Source organism: Coloeus monedula (genome assembly GCF_965178545.1).
Source record: "Coloeus monedula genome assembly, chromosome: 4".
Lineage (NCBI taxonomy): Eukaryota > Metazoa > Chordata > Aves > Passeriformes > Corvidae > Coloeus > Coloeus monedula.
In genome coordinates, this window is record NC_138784.1 from 63,012,234 (window position 1) to 63,030,956 (window position 18,723).

At 40.5% G+C, this 18,723-nt stretch overlaps 1 protein-coding gene across 3 annotated transcripts in view; it reads left to right on the plus strand.

Moving 5' to 3' along the window:
* The first annotated feature begins 1,867 nt into the window (after positions 1-1,867).
* The window catches only part of ATXN7L1 (ataxin 7 like 1), a 112,555-nt gene continuing 95,699 nt past the window's right edge, over positions 1,868-18,723 (plus strand). For all 3 annotated transcript variants that reach the window (XM_082280481.1, XM_082280480.1, XM_082280482.1), the window contains exons 1-2: positions 1,868-2,089; positions 2,578-2,646. In XM_082280481.1, the coding sequence (XP_082136607.1) occupies positions 1,975-2,089; positions 2,578-2,646 (184 nt within the window). In that variant the 5' untranslated portion in view covers positions 1,868-1,974. The remainder of the gene's footprint in view (positions 2,090-2,577; positions 2,647-18,723) is intronic.

Consider the following 18,723-nt stretch of genomic DNA (forward strand, 5'->3'; position numbering starts at 1 on the left):
TTTTCAGTATAGTGGGCAGAGTTTTCAACCTCAACATAAGCAGTTTATGCCTATTCTTTATTTTTCTTCCTCGTTATGATGATGTCCTTATAATTAAAAACAACAAAACATATTCACTACCAGCTGAATTTTTTAAGACTAAGTAAAACTCTTCTCATATGATAGAATCTTAATTCTTCTATCTTTCTGGTAACCCTTTCCACACTTTCATTTTGCAGGAAGAATAATTTAAACTGGTGGATAGAACTGTACTTAATATTCCTGAATAGATCTTGCCAGGGCTTTGTATTACACCACAACTACACTTCCTGCTTCTGGAAATTCCACATGCAGTGTATCTAAGGTCGTGCATCTTACATCTGCTTCATGATGGTTGCTAACAACCCTGTTGTGGTTGCCTGGTTTTATTTGAGGGGTATTTTGGTGAGCTTTCTGCTTCTTTGATAATGTTACTGAAGTTTCTTGTAGCTAATGTTAACTTGACTGGAGGCACTCCGGCTAGGCCATACAGAATGAAAGCTATTAGGCTCACCTCTGGGTATTAAGGATGAGACCTGTATACTCCAGCTACTTTTTGGAAGAGGTGGAGCATGTTGACAGCACACATAAGGCAAAAAGTGTCCATCCTTTGCCCTACACCTTTATCCATTTTAGCACTGTAAAGAGCCTAGTCTCAATGAAGCTGTGGGAAATTTACTTAAAACCATTCTAGACTGCAGCATCATACACCTTTCAACAGGCAGCAGTGCTGCAGCAACTCCTGTCCTTCCCCTCTGTCCACAGCTCCAACTCCTGAGCAGGCCTGAAATGTTGGTTTTTGAGTCCATATTAATTCCATGCTCTACTTCAGTATTGCCTCACAATGGTTTGAACTCGCAAAAAGTGAATGAGTGTCTGGGAAAAGATGCAGGACAGGAATGGGACCATGCAAAACTGATATCACCACTCTGAGACGTGTCTGTTGAACCATAAACTTCAGTCATCACCACCCCTAACGAGACTGCAGAGCTGTATGAAAGATGCTACATGTGTGATCTGTGAAGCTGCTTACATGAAACCAAGTCCTTCACCAGGAGTGTTTATGTTTGGCTTAAGAGGTGTGAGCTGAAGCAACAGGCTTATGCTGAAACTCCTAACCTAGATCAGGTATACTGAGCATAAAAATTTTCACAGTTATTTTCTATTCTTACCTCAAAGGAGAAATAAGCAAAAATGACACTGTCCTAAACTAAAAGCTTGTACGTTCCCTAGGCTATGTAGAGCGAGATGAAAACCTCGGTATTGTTTAAGAGTAGCAGGACCTGCGAGTTCAGAGCTGCTGTATCGTAGCCTAGAACATCAAAACGAGAAAAATCCCATTTGCAAACAGACGAAGCCTACTACAGATTAGGCAGTATTTGGACAACAAAATGGCTGTGGTTGTGGCTATAGGTGATCCACAGGAGCGCGGCTGGAAGTCGGGGAGCGGGGGAGCCCCAACCCAGCACTCCGGGTCCGTTTCGCGGCCGCGCTGGGGCGCGGAGGGGCCGTGCCGCAGTTACCGAGAGCCCGTCCCAGGGACTTACTGCGGGGCGCTGCGAGACGCGGGGCGCGCAGCCCCGAGGCGCGCACGGCCGGCGGCTGCGCCTTCCCGGCGGGGCTCCTCAGCCGCCGGCCCCGCTCCGCCGGGCCGGGCCGGGCCGGTGCCGGAGGGGCAGCGCGGGATCCGCGCGGGTCCGGCGCCCCTCGGGGCGGGCGCGGGCCCGGTGCCGGCGGCGCGGGGCGCAGGCGCGGGGGGCGCGGGCATGCGCGTTGTGCGGCGGGGAGCCCGATCTGATAGGGAGCAGGGGCTGACACTACCCCCGTGTGGGCGGCGGAACGTCCCGAGGATGACGTGCGGCGTTCTCGAATCCCGTGTCTCGCTCGCTCGCTCGCCGCCGCCGCCGCCGAAGGAAACGGGAAAAGCAACAAGGAGGCAGGAGCAGGCGCGGCGCCATGGCGGCCCTGGAGCGGCCCGTGCCCAGTCCCGAGGCGTTCCTGGGCCAGCCCTGGGCCGCCTGGGTGCGGGAGGCCGCCCCCCCGCACACGCACGGCGCCGCCCCCCCGCACAGTAAGGGCAGGGACCGGCCGCGGTCCGGCTCCGCGCGCCGCTCCCCCCGGAGCGGGGCCGGGGTCCGGCCGGGCCGCCCCCCCTCCCCTCCCCTCCCTCCTCCCGCCGGGGCCGGGAGGTGCCGCCCCCCCGGGCGCTCAGCTGACGCTCGGCCGAGCCCCCGTGCCATGTGTGCGGGAGGCGCACGCCGCGCCGCGCCTGCCGTGCCGCTGCCCCGCGGCGCTGGGCCGGCGCCGCGGTGGGGGAAGGGGGCGAGGGGGAGGATGCGCGGAGGGGCCGGAGGATGCCGCGGGCGGGGAGGGGGGGGCGAGGGTGCTGCCGCGGGGGGCCCGGCGGTTCCGGTCCCTGGCAGATGCTCCGACCATTGTGCTTTTGCTGTTGCAAATAGAAACACTGCTCACCTCCTCACCTCTCCTCCTCCCCTCTCCAAACAATAAATGCACACCTCAGGGCCCTCGGCGCTTCCTGACTCTGCTTCTCTTCTGCAGGTGTAGATCTGGAAGAGACTGGAAAGGAGGGTGGAAAAAGCAGGGAGGTTATGAGGCTTAATAAAGAAGGTAAGTGGATAGTGCTGGCACACCTCTCTACCTGTCTGTCTCTTAGTGGTTGTGGATGACTGTGGTTTGGCCTTGACAGAGTGGTCTGAGAGCATATGGATCTCTTTGCTTTGAAGAACGTTTCAGGGCTGGATACACGCAAATGACTGCCACTGTGTCAACTTCTTTTGAAGTATGGGTATAGCAGGTGTATACATGCAACTGACAGACATGGTAGAAGATAAGACAGTTTTGAGTCAAAAGACAACTACACATCAGTGGCCATATTGGATTTTTTTGTGGACCCTGTCCCTTGGTGCAACGTTCCAGTTGCTCCAGTGTGAAGTAAGCATATCAACCTTAAACATTATATTATTATTAGCAACTTAGTGGAAACATTTTCACTTGCAGTGAGAAAGGGTTTGTTACAATCTTTGAGTTCATTCACTTTAGCTCAAATCGCATTTTATTCTTCGTTCTCACTGCTGAGTGTGACCTATAGTCAACTGAGCAGCTAGCGTCAAGTATTAGGTTACACTAACCCATGCATATTATGCAAAAACAAATAAAATGAGTCGTTTGGGTCATAAGTTCTTCTAGTACCATCAGTGTGAACAGGCAAATTCCAGGTTAGTGGCATTTGCTAATATGCCAGGCCTGACACAGTTTTGTCACCTGCAAGAGGAGAAACTTTAGTGGTGAGCGTAGGCAAATCAAATTTACACATTTTGTTTGTGATGTGTGTCATTAACATCATGCTGAGGTAACACCTAATGCAACTAGTGAAATGGTTCAGGACGTTTTTTCAAGTAGCTTTGTGTTTGTTTCTGTTTCGTTAGGAAAGCACTTTATGTACACAACCTCTCTGTCTTGAGAGATGCTTCTTGGGAAGTCAGTTCATGATGAACGATCCTATCGTAGTGAAACTTTGGTGTGACTTACTTGTGCTGAGAGAAATCCTGCTATTACCTGTAATGTCATAATGTATCTTCTGAAATGATGTTAAGTTTCTCATTATATTATAGTTGTCATTGCACGTGCGTTCGATTTTGAGCATCTTGGCAGCTCAAAGGAATCTTATGTTTTCTAAACAAGCTCTTGATGAAAGAATTAATTAATCAGTAATGTAGATTTGTATGATAAACTATAAAATTGCATGGAGTGCACATTAAAGTTATTTAAAATACCGTAAAACTTCCTTTTTGAAAGACCTTTACAGAGATGCCAAGCTCGATTGTGTTCCTATCTTGATTCTTATGTGCCTGAACCTCTCTATTTTGTCAGCCCAAAGATAAGTTAGCAGCAGAACTGGGATTTTCATGTAGTTTATTTATAGGTAAAAGGTTCAAGGCTCTGTACATCTGTCAGTAATGTTGATTCAAAAATAATTGAACAAAAATTTTGCTACTTCAGCTGTGCCTTCATAAAGAGCTTAATTTGTTGAGATAAAATGTTTTATGCACAGAAGTCCTTGAACACAAATTCTTATTATAAGCTTGAGACATAAAGATTGAAGTGTGTCTCTACTCCTTAGTCATACATAATATGCAAATTTTTTCCTAGAACGATTCAGTTTAAATTATCAGTTCTAGTCTCGTTTGGTTTTTTGGGGGGTCAGAGACTCCATCAAAGGAGCTCTATTTAAACTCACTATCCAGAAAAATTACTTCCAAACAAAGTGTAATGTCGTTGCTGACATTATGATCGTGACAGGTGTGAAGCACTTACTGGCTTTTATAGTACTTATGTCATAATACTGTGTAAAAAAAACCCAAAATTGACTGTTATATTTAGAAAATAAAAAGCCTTTAGGGATGTTATTGCTTCCAAGTAGTAACTTGTATTAGATCACTTAGAAAGAACTTCCATGAAGTTTGAATAAATTAGTATGTGTTGAAGTATTTCTACTATATTCACTTAGGCAGTCTGTTAAGACAGGTGTTTTCATCACACCCATCTGTGTGTCTAAACACCCACTGTAAATCTTCCTTGGATCTCACGATCTTTATTAATAAGGTGGGGAAAAATATGAAGAGTTAGATTGGTCTGCAGGAAACATTTTTCATGTATTTGCAGAAGTGCTTGTACTTTTACTCTGACCTTGCTCACATGTTGTGTGACATGTTGAATTTTTTTACCTGCTTTGTTCATAGGTAAGGGTTGTGGTTATGATAGGTCTGAATACAAAACACAACTCCTTTTTTTACAATCTTACCAACTTGAGCAGACCTTTTTTATGGCATCTGTGGTGCCAGGAGATTGCAAGTGGTGTCTTAGGAAAATCAAATGTTACTTGTAACTTATTTGTATCAAGTAACTGGGGGCAACAGACGGTCAGGATTTTAAGTATCAAAAATTACTTATCTGTTTGATAAAGATAGTGTAAAACCTGATCTCTCTGCACTTACTTCTTGACATATTTGTCTGCATTTCATCATCTTTAGTTGATATGACCAGGTTTATATGGCCATTCCTTTGTAAGCAGTTAAGCAAGAAGGCTTTTTAGAGGAGTGAAACTGTGTGCAGAGCATGGTGGGAGCTAAGAAATGTGAAGATGTTGGTCTCCAGACCATGACAAGGTGTTTCACTTTGGTTTTGTAGAAAAACAATGGTGTTAGGTGGCAAAAAGTGCATCAAGTTAGCTTGATCCCTGCTTTGCTGGCTCCTTTCTGGTTGTGTACCATGCGTGTTTAGAGCGGTGAGCTGCTCTTCCTCCTCACTTTGGCCTAGAAGGGGATGTGGGAGGCAGCATTTCCTGGAGATGAGGGGTAGGAACACTCCCTGCCTAATCCCTGCCTGCCCAAGGGGTTGATATTTGCATCCCTGGGCAGAGGGGTCACAGTCTGACTGCGCTGTTCATTTCTGTAACGCAAAAGATGCACCGAGGCCATGTGCCCCCTGTGCCCCATCTTAAGGGTAAAAATAAAGACACAGAAGTAGTGCTCACTGCTTTCCTTTATTCTGCAGTGTATATGTAGGCAGCATAGAGGGAGAGAAATTTCCTGAATGTTTGTTCAATTTTCTAGACAGAATTGCTTTTTGCATGCTGATACTTAGAGTAAGTTTTCCTATAGCAAGTGCAGTCTGTCCATGGTTGACTTTTACTGGTATGTGAGTTTGTAGAGAGGGCATTACAAGGTTCCAAGTGTTCACAGAAAATGAGAAATTTTATACATAAATGTTTGTGCCAGAAAAAAGAAACTTATCTGCTTATCTAATCAGGAAACAGAAACAGTATTGTGTAACTTATCTGACAAATCACTACCAAGCAACTGGCTTAGCTAAAAGAGGGGTTATCAGAATTAGAGCAGCATTTAGAATTTATGTTGAATTTTAAAAGGTTGAATGGCATATTTGAAGAATTGAAGATTTTCTTGCAGATAGCAGGCATAGTAAAAGAAGTCTTTGAGAAATTGTGTTCTGTAAAACATCACAGTAACTGTGTGCCTGAGGCAGGTACAGTGTTCAGTTATTATCAGCCATAACCTGTAAATGATTATAGATTAATTTTGGAGGCACGTGTTCTACTTTATACAATATTTGAGAAAATAATGGAAGAATGGGATTTTTTTGGTTTTGCATACAGAACTTGTATTAATAATTGTTTTAGTAATTTGCAAGCATTGAGTGCTGTGAGTGTTTGTAGGTAGACACAGTCTGTAAAGGACCAAAAGATATCCTGTGTATCTTCGTGAATTACAGCAGAGTTAAATATGACCTATGGGATTTAGGTCTGTGTCTGGGTACTTGGTGTCATAGTCAACTTCAGTTTCCCAGTTCAGTGGGTTTGTATTATTGAAGTTTCAATCTGATGATGTATGTGTTTTGTCATAGAGAATCTTTTCACTAACCATACTGATTCATTATTGTTTGATGTTAAGAATGTTATGTAAAAAATTCTAATTGTTTTTCTGATTTTGTGTTAAAAGCAGAGATTTTTTTATCTTTATTGTTCCGCCTCAAATTTGACCATTTCACTTTATGATTACACATGCAAACTGGAGTTTTAATTCTATTGGATAATTGTTTACAATGTATTTTTTTCCTATTTTGACTTCCCACACAAATATCTGATGGAAAGTTTTTTGATAAGTCCTTTGGCAACATAAGAACAAAATTAAAGGGAGACCAATTAGTTTGCTTTCAGTATATTTTTAATTCTTCAGAAAAATATCTTGATGATTTTATTATTCTTCTTGGAAAAATAAGAAGTTAAGGAGGTTAGGTGGTGGTAGGAAACACTTCTATGGGGGTAAAAAGGATGTGACATACAGCATTCTATTTTATGAAAAGCAAGAGGAAGAGAACTAAAATTATTTATGGGGAGATTGTGAAAGAAGAGAAGACAAAACCAGATGGTTAATGTAAGCATAGAGGTTGGAGTTGAGTTTTTTTCATTTTTTTTTGTTGTTGTTGTTTACTAGTGGTTTGCCCATGGTGCTATTTGTCTCCTTTAAAAACATACTAAACAAAAAAGAATAAAAACGTTCTTGTTTTTCTTGCCTCCTTCCTCTTCCACCTTTTTGTGGTAGTAGGGAATGTTAGAAAGGGCTGCGAGGGAAAGACAATTATAACAAGGTTTTAAACACATACTCCGAAAGAAAGAAGTGGGGTTATTGAATTTAGACCACCATAGTTGGGGATTTGGGGTTGGTTTTGGTCTTGGTTTTGCAGTGGGCAAAAGAGAGGGTTGAATGTTGTCTAATTTTCTGTCTCTTCTCTGTAAGCCAATACAGTCTTCCAGAGATACTGATTCTTAAAGAGATGTAATATTCTGTGGTGCTCGATGAGTGAAAGAACTGAGGATTGGCAGGGCAGAATGTGGCTGTTTTCAAGAGAACTTTTTCTTACCGTTCTTATCTTTATGCTGGGAATAAGAACAGTAAGCAGAGGTCCCCATGGGGTCTTTATTTAGGATAAGAAATGACAGTGGGATTGAATTCTGGTGTGCATTCTGGTGTGTAAGTGACTTCTCAGTTCTGTATATGATACCTGGCTCTGATTTTTTTTTTTCATATGGACAGCTTCTACAGGGGGGTGGCATGTCTCCTGGTTATGGCTGTCACTTCATTTAATGTGTTTCAAGGAATGATGACAAAGGAAGAATGAAACATTTTGTATGATAGCGCCCAGAAAACTTAGTCAGGATTGTAGTTTATCTTCATAGTTACATAGTTATTTTCTGAAACCTGTCCTTTAGTTCTTCATCCCACACACTGCATAAAAGGAGTGGAGTAAGGCGCTCTGATCAGACATTCTGTGTTTTAAGTCAAGATTTTGATGTTTTTGAACGTGTATCTAAAACTGTTCTGCTGTAAATGACTTCATTAAAAAATCTGGTTTTGTTAGGTGCCACATATCTTGATGAAGTTCAGTATTTGTGCAACAGTTGTTCTGAAGAGGTTAGATCTCCTGTAGTTTAAGGAACCTTTTTTGATTGTGTGTGGGGAAACCATGTGTGATTCCCTGTCAACTGCCAGCAGTGTCTCTAAGGATCTGTCTCTGACATTCCTTCTACTTGTTGTAATTTATAACCAGACTTGAGGAAGAGGGAAATTTATGTGTTTACTAGAGGGTACCCCAAGCCCTGCTGTAACTACAGAAAGTAAATGACTTTGTCTACCTAATTTTGATTGAGGTATAAAAACGTGTGTGTTTTCTTCTTGATCTGCCTCTGTATGTAGTTAATCGTTTATTGATGGAATATAGATTTCAGTGTATAAAAAAAAGACTACACAAGAGCTGAACCATTTCCACTGTGAAATGGAGTAATTTCTTTGAAATAGGCCTTTTTTTCTAGTTAATTAAAAATTAGGACATTATCAGGTTCTGCTTTACCTTTGGGGCAAAAAAATACTAGCCATTTAAGCAAGGCTGATGTGTATGAATGAGATTAAAGCACTGGAAAATCCTATAGAAAACGTTTCAAATTACATTTTATTTAAGCTGTGAATCACAGGAGTCCTGTAGGCAGAAAGCATAAGTTTCTGATAGTCAAAGTGAAAGTTTCTGGTAGTCACTGCATGCATTACTAAGATCACCTTCAGTAAAAATAGTATTGGTCCTATGAGTGTTTCTTAAAGAGTTAACTCCAATATAAGTTTACATGAATGCCATGATTATTTATTATTAAGAGTGATTTTGGAGTAACTAGCAAGAAAAATTTTTGTTTTATATGGGCATAGATTAAGTTACTGGATCCTTCTGTCTTCCAAGTTCAGCTCGATGCAGAAGTTCTTCAGCTTGTCTTTGAAAAAGCTGGTTAAGGAGTTAATGGTGCAGGATGCCAGGTGAAGCTGGTGTCTTTAGGTAATTAATATGCAAAAAAACCCCTTGGTAAGTGCTGTCAGTAACTGCAAACAGTAAGGGTGTTTGACAGAGGTCTATTAGCAAGTCTATAGCAAGAAATCTTTGATGGTTCTTTTGCTGGATGAGAAGGGTAGATGCTGTGAGAGTAAAAATGGCCCAGTTTTTTATCACAGTGCTATGCAGCTGACTAAGCTGACTCAAATTGAAGAACGAATGCAGCACAGTTACTTGCAACTGATACGGAACAGAGGAAAACCAACTATTGCATGCATAATTTCTCTTTTTCTTTTCTATGTCCCTTTCTATGGTTGATTTTAAAGGACTAGTTTTGTCATAACTTTTTGTATGGCTTATTAAAAGTTATGCCTGAAAGCCACTGATGTTGCTGGAGAAGTGAGCTTTCTGATTTCTCTTGGTCTTGTACTCATAGAAATGTCTTCCTTATTTCTGAAATGTTTTGCTTATTATTCAGCAATTTCCTTTCATATTTTACTAAGCTCTGCTAATAATACAATGCTTAATCCCAACACATATTCCTATCGGTCTGTTTTCTTGGCAGTAATTAGAATTTACAATTATTTGGTCTTCCAGCTTTTTGGTTTCTGCATTCATGTATTTACGAAGTGTGTGCTGTTTGGCAAAAGAGAAGGGGAGTTTTCCGAGATCAGAAAGAGCATCAGCCAGAAGTAGCAAGTAACTTGGCAACAGAAGTTCTAGGTTCTACACAATCCCGGTATCTGTCTAGTGCAGTTTCACTTAGTCCGTGGGCCCCTCCTGAATCATCTGTGAAACGGAAGCTGTTGTATTGTGACAGAGCTGTGCGTGGTACACAGGGGTAAGGCTGGCTTCCCTTTCCGTTCCCTGGGAGCAGGTGTTTAGCCGAAGAGACAGAAGGGTGACTGATGAAGTAGCATCAAGACATAAGAATGACTGGCAAAGGGCAAGAGTTCATGCGGTTTGATTCTGTGTGATCTTCTATCTTCTCTACGTTCTTTGTTTTGTTTATATTTTTTTCTCTTAATACAGTGTTTTATGTTTTCTGTCCAGTCATTCTTTCTCTTCCTTTTCTTCCTGCAGGGGGCTATACATACAGGGCAGGCAGAGTCTGGGAATTTGAAATTATATTTGGATTAAACACTGCTAATGTTATATAAATAGTAGTTGTTGAGAAGTTTGCTGGATCAAAATTCTCTTCTCTAGCAAGACAAAAGAGGATGGGACTGGACCTTTCCAGTGACAGAATAAGGTGTTGAGCTTGTCATCATTTTGAGCTGAAATGGTCAGAATGGAAGCTAAGATTTAAAGAAATGTAAATCATTATGTGTGTTCATTTTTTAATCTCTGATAGGTATCCTGTCCTCAGGTGGCCACTTGTGATTGTCTAGATGAGATAGATTATCAGGTGATAGCATATTCCGTTGTTTTTTAAGCTGCTCTTATTTATGTCATATTGAGACAGGATGATACGATGACTTAAACCTGAAAAATTTGTTGGACCCATGCCACCACAAGAAACACTGACAGAACCAAAACCTTGTTTGTTTGGGTCTGATAATGGAGATAGAGGATAATGATCTGGAAGAATATAAGTAATTGGTCTCTTACTGCAGTGACTAGGGAGGCAGTATTATTATTTGCATGATCCTAATGCCTAGCAGCCCCATCAGACACTAGATGCTACTGTGCAGGGTACCAGCACAGGGAGGAAGGGTGTGTGCTTGTGTGTGTTGTGAAATTGTGCTGCAGAGAACTAATTTTTTAGTGTATGACAAAGCAGGAGTTTTAATATTGACGAACAAAAGGACTTAATTGCTCAATGTGATAGATAGTTGACTTTAGGGTAAACTAAAGTGGCTTTCTTAGAACTGTAGCAAGGAAAGCTTTAAGGTGATATTTGGAGGGCAGTGAAGTTATTTTGCAAGAGCTTGGAAGGTGTCCTTACTCAGGTGTAGAAATTTGCCTGAGTGAAGATACAGACTGGTTGTTGAAAACTTCATAAATGGATACTGACATCATGAGCCAACTAGAAATGTGAGCAAATGGTGTGACAGCAAGTAGGATGTGGAGAGTATAGTGTACACATGACAGAGGAACCTGGAAAGCAAAGATGAGTTGTTCCCAATATTTAAATTTGGACTGGAGGATTGTGCATAGAAGGATGCAGAGAGTAAAGCAGTATTACAATACAGAATAAGGAACTTTTGGAACAGTGTGAACAAGCAGGATAATGTTTGTCAGCATGAAAAAGAGGAAAATATAACTAATGTGAGGTGAAGGCCCAGACAAATCCTTAGCTTTTGAAGATGTTTAGAGCAGACTTTGTCCTAGGGATGCAAGACAGGAAAAATCATTTAGATATAGATGTAACCTGAATGAATGGATCAAGAGAGAAGTTACTGGCAAAGATGACATAGTAGTTTATCATAGTATTTTATATCTGAATGATGGACAAGTTGATTATGCTGTCCAGGGTGATCAAGAGAGGAGGTGGAGAAGAGAGGGTAGGAGTGGTGAGATCTAAATTCTGTTCTATCTGTATCGAGCTGAAGCTAACAGCTACTCAGTGGCAAGAGGTGTCAGAAAGATAGAATGCAATTTTTGTTTAGACATAAATCCACTGTATTTGAGACCTATTCTCAGGAACAGAATGTAAAATTCTCAGACATGAGAGCAGGAGCAAAAGATACAGCTCAATGGAGACCTGCTAAAAGACAAAGGAGGAATAAGGAGCCTGCCAGTGCTCTGTGAAGGGATTGGTACAGGAAGGATGGGCAGTAGGAGAGGGTACAGCCATGGAAGTCAGAAACAGAGAGTGACTGTTTCAAAAGGAGAAAGACATTTAATTTTTATGAAGAATGCACAAGGGTTATGGGTGGTGGAAATAATTAATTTGTGATGTTGCAATAGTAAAAGGTTTTTAGACATTTTAGTGAGAATAGTTTCACTGTAGTGCAAGGGATAGATGAAGGAAACTCAGGCTGAAGTTAGAGACAAAAGTGTAATTTGTTATCAAGCAGAGCATAATAATGTTAAAGGTGAAAGAAAGAAAGAGTAGTGTAGTTAGAGAATGAAGAGGTCAGAAGTAGATTTCCAAACACAGAAAAGACTAGCTGTCCTGCTGTTCCGTCAGAGCAGAAGAAAGGAGATGGGAGATATGGGCTGATGTGAGTGAAGCAAGTGGAGAGTGGGACAGATGTGTTTTATATCTATTGTACAAGGAAGAAGGGAGAGCTATAAGGGAGAGAAAGAGAGTGGGAAGAGAGAATGTGAAATGGTTATTATGTTTTCCCTCTTTCTCTTGGAATAAATATTTGCATTCTATTGCAGAGAAAGAAATAGATACAAAAGAGAAGGTCTGAGGAGTGAGTCAAAAGTAGGAAGAAAAAAGGCTGAAATTGCAGGTGTGGGTTCAGCTTAACTGGAGGAATGGCACAGATTAGTAAGCAGCAGGAGAGAGAGAGAGAGAAAATGTATGATAACCTCATTTTCAGACCGGTTCTCTTTTCCAGTGCAAATTCTAGGACAGGCAGAATACAGTGAAGAAAATGGATGTTTAAAACAAGCATGACTTCAGGATTGGTGGAGTTGGACCTAGTACTGGCAAGCAGAAGCAAAAACCATCACAAAAAAAAAAGCCCTTCAAGGAGAGGGAAGAGTGTCTGGTCATATCTATAAGATCGCATGATTGACATGAAAGTAGTAGTTCTGTTCCTTGCAGTGCATCATAAGTAGATAATATGTCTACATGGTCTGTCACATACTGATACTGACTTGTACTTCCTGCTTCCAGAGCTGAGACAAGGCCATGGAATTGCATTGTCGTGGACTGGGCCCGGGTAATGTCGTATGCTCAGGGTGTATCGTGAGAGCTTGGGCGCGGTGCTGCAGTAACCATGGTTGTATGGCTTTTGCTTGTCTTGCAGGGCAAAGCAGCTTGTTCCTGTCTACACGCTACAGGCAGGCATGCTTTATGATACAGCATTTTTTTTTTTCTCTCTGAGAAAGCAGGACATAATAATTCAGAGGGGTTACATGGAATGGCTGTCATTCATGTCATTCAGTGTTTAAGAAGTTAATCTCACGTTTTCACATCTTTTTTAGTAGATCTAAACAACTGTTTAAAGAAGAGGAGAATATTGTGGGAGAGATTTGTTCCCTCATGCACAGAGCATTGAGCCGATCCTTTGACTTGGAAGGCTTTATTCATTACCTTGCCTGCCTTTCCCAAGCAACTTTCTGCATGTCCCTGTATGTTATCAATGTTCAGTCATCCCAGCAGCTTATACACGTCACCATGCAGAGGTGCTGAGAAAAAAGGGAAAGCAAAAAGTATTCAGATTTTCTCTTCAGGGTCTCTCAGGGGTTTTTTTGTGCACTATCATGAAGTTTTGTGGTTCTGATCTGTATTCATGCTTTTGCTGTATTTTTGGCTTTTTAGAAGACTTGGAGAACCTTGGGCAAATATACTAAGAAACTGAATGCATGGCAATGGAAAAACATGAGGAGAAATGGGAGGAAAAATGTTTCAGCTCTTGAAATTATGGTGAGCTGTGTGTATAGTGCTTTTAATAGAGTCTTCGAACATTCTGTGCTTGGTGTAAGTTTTCTTCAGTTTCTCTCATAACTCACAACACACTGGGTGTGAACATTACCAAGCCTTGTAGGTATTTAAATTTTGAAAGAGGTAATGCAGCTTTACATATTTTTGAGTTTCTTGCTCATCAGGAAAAATTATTCTTGACTGCATTGCTCAGGGAGAGAATGCTACGAGTTTTATTTTGTGGCATTTATTATTCTTTCCAGCTTTTCAAGGTACCTGTCACTATTCTGACTGTTTGTTTTTCAAGCTCCTTGGCAAATCAAAGGTATTGTAAACTTTTATCCCTTTCCTGGAAGGTAAGAGTTTATCCTCTGTGGGAGTTCTTGTAGGCTTTCCATTTGTTTTGAGTTTTTTTAACTTCCTTGTAATTAAGTATGTATTTGGAAAAGTTGTAAAGAGATGTGTCACATATGTGTTCAAATAATGTAATGTATGTAAGTGTTAGCTTTAAAACAGCAAGATATGGTCTATATTTCTGAGAGCTTCCAATACATTTCAGACAAAACCATAAGTAGTGTATGTTGTGAAGACAAAAATCAGTCTATGAATGTTGAAAAATTTCATGCAGTAAGCTATTTTAAGGAGGAATTTGAAGGAGGTAGAGAATAATTAGTTGATGTGGAGGAAGGAGGCATCAAAGCTGATAGTATAGCACACAGGAAAGTAGCATACAGAACAGATTTCTAGTGAAAGCAGTTAATTTGTAAAAATAAACTCTCCCTGTTCTGTTAATATTGTCTTACTGTCTTGGAGCTGGAAAGCAAAACCAATTGTAATTGCCAAACTGCAAAAATAACATAAATATTGAAAGATAAATCTTAGTATTTCTTAACTCCGTTCCCTAAACATGCCCTCTGTTCTCCAAATACTTAAACATTCCCTTTTTTATTAGGCATCATCTGTTCTCTTTAATAGTGCCCTAGTTTTGCTACTAGGTAAAAAGTGAAGACAAACTAACACATTGAGTATGCAACAACATTTGTCATTCTTTTACACTCTTTCTTCTGTATTAGTGCTTTTATTCCTATTTGTTTGTATATTACAGGATTGGAGGGTAAAGTGATATACAAAATTCTAAAGAGTTTTGACTCTTGTTCTAGAACATCAACCTTAGAATGAGCCTGTTGTGTCCAAATTCCTCTGAAGTTTAATTTTTTTTTTCAAGAGAACCCCTTGAATGTGGGCTTTCCATGGCAGATTTCAGACATGCCATGTGCAAGCATATTGTGCCATGAAAACAATACACAGAACAAGTGCTTTTAAAAGCCTGCTCATTTTAATACTCTGAGGTTGTGAGAGAGGCTTTCCCTGTGTTCAAAATCATGATATTGAAGCTGCCTTGAGTAATAATCAGGACAGTGTGTATATATCCAGAGGAAGGGTGTGACGTACAATTCAAGTCAGTGTGAGGAGAGGCAGAGGGAATGAGTGGATGGGGAGAAGTAGGAAGTTGACTACTGATGTTTTTAGATCACCTCTCTTCATAAAGAGGCCCAAGGTGTCCTACCAGCTGTAGTGTGTAGAAATTAATCCTTTGTCACTGAAAGAGGACAGGCAAACATGGCTGCTGCTGCTGAAAGACCAATCGTACCTGCACTGGAATTAACTGAAAGAACACCGAAAGCCTACTGTGTACTGATAGGGTGTAATCCAGTCCTCACTGAAGTATGTTACTGCATAACAATATTGCAAGGAAAGGAACAATGCCTTATTTCTAGATTACAAAGAGAATACAGTACATGGAATGTATATATTTACAGGGGGAAAGAGAAAAAGCAAAATACTAGAGCATATTACCTTTTCCTATGACAGGTTGTGGTAGGCTTTACTGACTAGCACTCTGTTTACTGTTTTTCAAAAGTTGATGCTGCCATTGACACCAAATTTTACTCATTAAAGTAAGGACTGACATATTTCAAAATACATTGCTGGGATTATCTTTCTTCCAAAGAACAGTTACCCAAACCACACTTATGACAATAGGTCAGTTCTTACTACGGCAAAAACCTGCAGTACTTCACTATATTTTAGCAAGTCACCACATATTCTAGTATGGTGCTTTTCGGTAATTTTTAAATTACTTAAAAGCAGAATTTGATGTTACTGGTCCAAAAGCTAGCTAGCTTGCTCCTTTTCTCTGCGAACATTACAGTCATCTTCTTTTGTGCACCTGCTCTAGCAGTGAGAACCGTGTACACTTTACCAGATATGATAGGATATGATTTTATAATCTCTAATTGGATTTTTTGGGCAGTTTTCTTTTTGTTGTGTTGTGAAAATGGTCATCCTAGATACTTCATGATTTTATTCAGGTTTCTTTTTCATCCAGAATAGGAAGGGGAACTAGCTGATGGTACAGTAATAATTGAAGATTGTAACTGGCAATTAATTTTCACTACATGGGTAGATTTATAACATTAGCAAATCCTCCATGACTAGCCTGCAGCTCTGCCTTTTGTCTGGAGGAACACTGGCTTTAGCCTGAAGCAATTTTTCGTTGTGCCCATCAGATTTTGCTGAGAATAAAACCTGCTGTGACCACCCAGCACCTCAAGAGGTGAATATGTAAGTAAGCATCAGAACACCATAGTGCAAAATAGGCTGGGAATGTTGCATTTATTGAATGAAATAGTGGTTTAAAGAGGGAGCTTTAAATTGGGTAACTCTTACATGATTGCAGTGTAATCTTTCTCTCTGCAGTTTTTCTCTTGTAAAATACAGACACCAAATTTATGTATTTCATCATACTTTGAGCTTATGCAATTGGGTTTAAAAATACATTATGTTTTTCTTTACAACAAACAGAAGTAAACTTGGTCATGGTCCATTCTGAATATTTTGTATTAGAAAGAACTTCTAGATACAATAAAAATAGAGATGAAGGAATTGCTTTTGAGGGTTGGTTAATTTAAGTGTTGCTCCTTTTGCAAAGCACTCTTGAAGGAGGCTGAAAGTGCATGACTGGGAGAGTAGGGGGAGGTGAATACTGCTGCATTTTATACAGCTTTACTGAAATGTTGTATCCCAGTTCTCATGTCCACATCTGGTGTTGGAAAAACTGGAAGGAGTTCAGAAAAAATCTACATTAATTTGAGGCCTGGATAATCAGCTTTGGAATGGAAGATTTAAGAAGCTCAATCTATTTAGTTTATCAACGGACAGTAGAGGCTACCTGATAAGTCTGTAAGTACTTAGACAGGGCAAAGGTATCTGACAGTTAGATGGTTCTTTCTCAGGTAGATTAAGGGGATTCTCATGGCTGAAAGCTGAAGCTAGATCAGTTCAGACTAGAAATAAGATGCAGTTTTCTAATGATACAATTAAATAGGAACAGCTTATCAAGGGATGTAGTAGACTTTCTGTTGCACAGAGTCCTTGCATAAGGCCCTGGTGCTTTCCCTGGAAGCACACAGTGCTTTAGCCATCCAGAAATCTTGGGTTCAAGGCTAAAATAACATGATGGAATTCTGTGGCCTCTTTTAGCATATAGAAAGTCAGTACAGATCACAAGGAAGATTTTTGTTCTAACTCCCTAAAATTTCATACATAGTTGCTGCTTCTTTTGTTAAAAAAATAAGCTCATGTGAAAGATGAGGTGACAAAAGCAAAAAGAAGCTTTGTAATGTGGTGAGTGAGAAGGGACCATCCTTTAGTAGAAGGTAAAAGAGAAAGTAGAACTTTCCAAACTCGCTTTGTATTTTTCTGGTAAGCACTGGTAAAACCACTAATATCCCTCCAGTCATTAATTCTAAGGATAACATAATCATTTACCAGCGTAACTGTTAGCCTTTTCAGAAGCATTCAGATCGTTTGTGCCTTCTCATTGTAAGGTCAGGTAATTGACAGCTGGACCCAAATGCCTTCTTCGACTTTGTTTGCAAAGCAAAGCAATCTTTGTCAGCATGTTTTCCCTGGTGCTGCCTTCTTGGCCATGGATTTATGAGGACATAGCAGGTCAATCTTTGTAAAGAGTAAAAGGCTCTGTAATTTCTAATGAATTGTGTGAGAACTGATTTTATCCTAGTTCTGCAAAAGAGACAGTAGGAGTTGTTTGAAGGATATTAGTACTTGCATCATTTAGTTTGCCTCTTTCTTGTAAAATCATCACCAGTATGACTGAAAGTGTCACATTTTTTCTTGGTTATGCCAACAGCAAGACCAATCAGTGCTGATTTAAGGTAGATTCAACTTAGATGGGAAATATTGTGTTTGTGGGGTTAGAAGAATCACGTAACCTGCTTTTAGAGGTTTTCTCAGCACCAATGGTCCTCTAACTCTTGTAAGCACTGTCTACAAAATAAGTGGAGAGCAAATGTGCTGCATCTCAAGTTAATAAATTCTTCACCCTCATCCCCTTACCAGTACTGCTGCCTCCAAAAACTTCTAAAAGAAGACAGCATGAATTGGTGTTATAAAAAAGAAAATAGTCAATATTGAACTTCTTTGTATTACATATTAGGGTTTGGGGCTTACAGATCCAACAAAAACTAAAGAATTTCAGTACTGCAGAATAGACTGTTGGTGGTGGTTTTGCTGCAGTTGGAAGGGCTAAAACAAACTGTGAATTGGACAATGAGGTTTGCTCCAAGTATGTGTTAGTGTGTGTTCTGTTGTAGAGCCATGTGAACTTTGAGCTTGGGCTTTTTCTGGTCGGGAGTATACAAGGTCACACGTATCCTGTGCTAGCTTGTAGTAGTACCATGAGGAGATTCTAAAGGCTCAGGAAATCTGAGTCTTCCTCAGTTCCTTGTTGTTGCCTGTGACAATGTTGCACAGCTTGGTAGGCATCTGATCCATCAGGTTTTGGCTGAGTAATTACAAAATATTTAGAAGTTTACATTTGGAGTCACCTTTAATGCTGCTTGTATAGTGAGCTGGACTGAATGTTTGGACTGTGTCCTTGTCATGGTCTCCTCAGTAGGTATATGCTGCTATCTAACAAATGTTGGATTAGGTCAGAATTTGCTGTAAGGCCTGTATTCTCTGCAGAATACTAACAGCCATGCTAAGATCAATCAGATGATTGGTCTACTTAGCCTTCCCAGCATCATTTAATCCATACCTGCATTCAGGTAAATTGTGTTTGAGACTGTGGGAAATATGACAACAAAAGATGGTATTTGCTTTGACATAAGGCGCTAAAAAGGGTTATTTCTAATATGACAGCAGGAGTTCAAGAAGGAGACAGA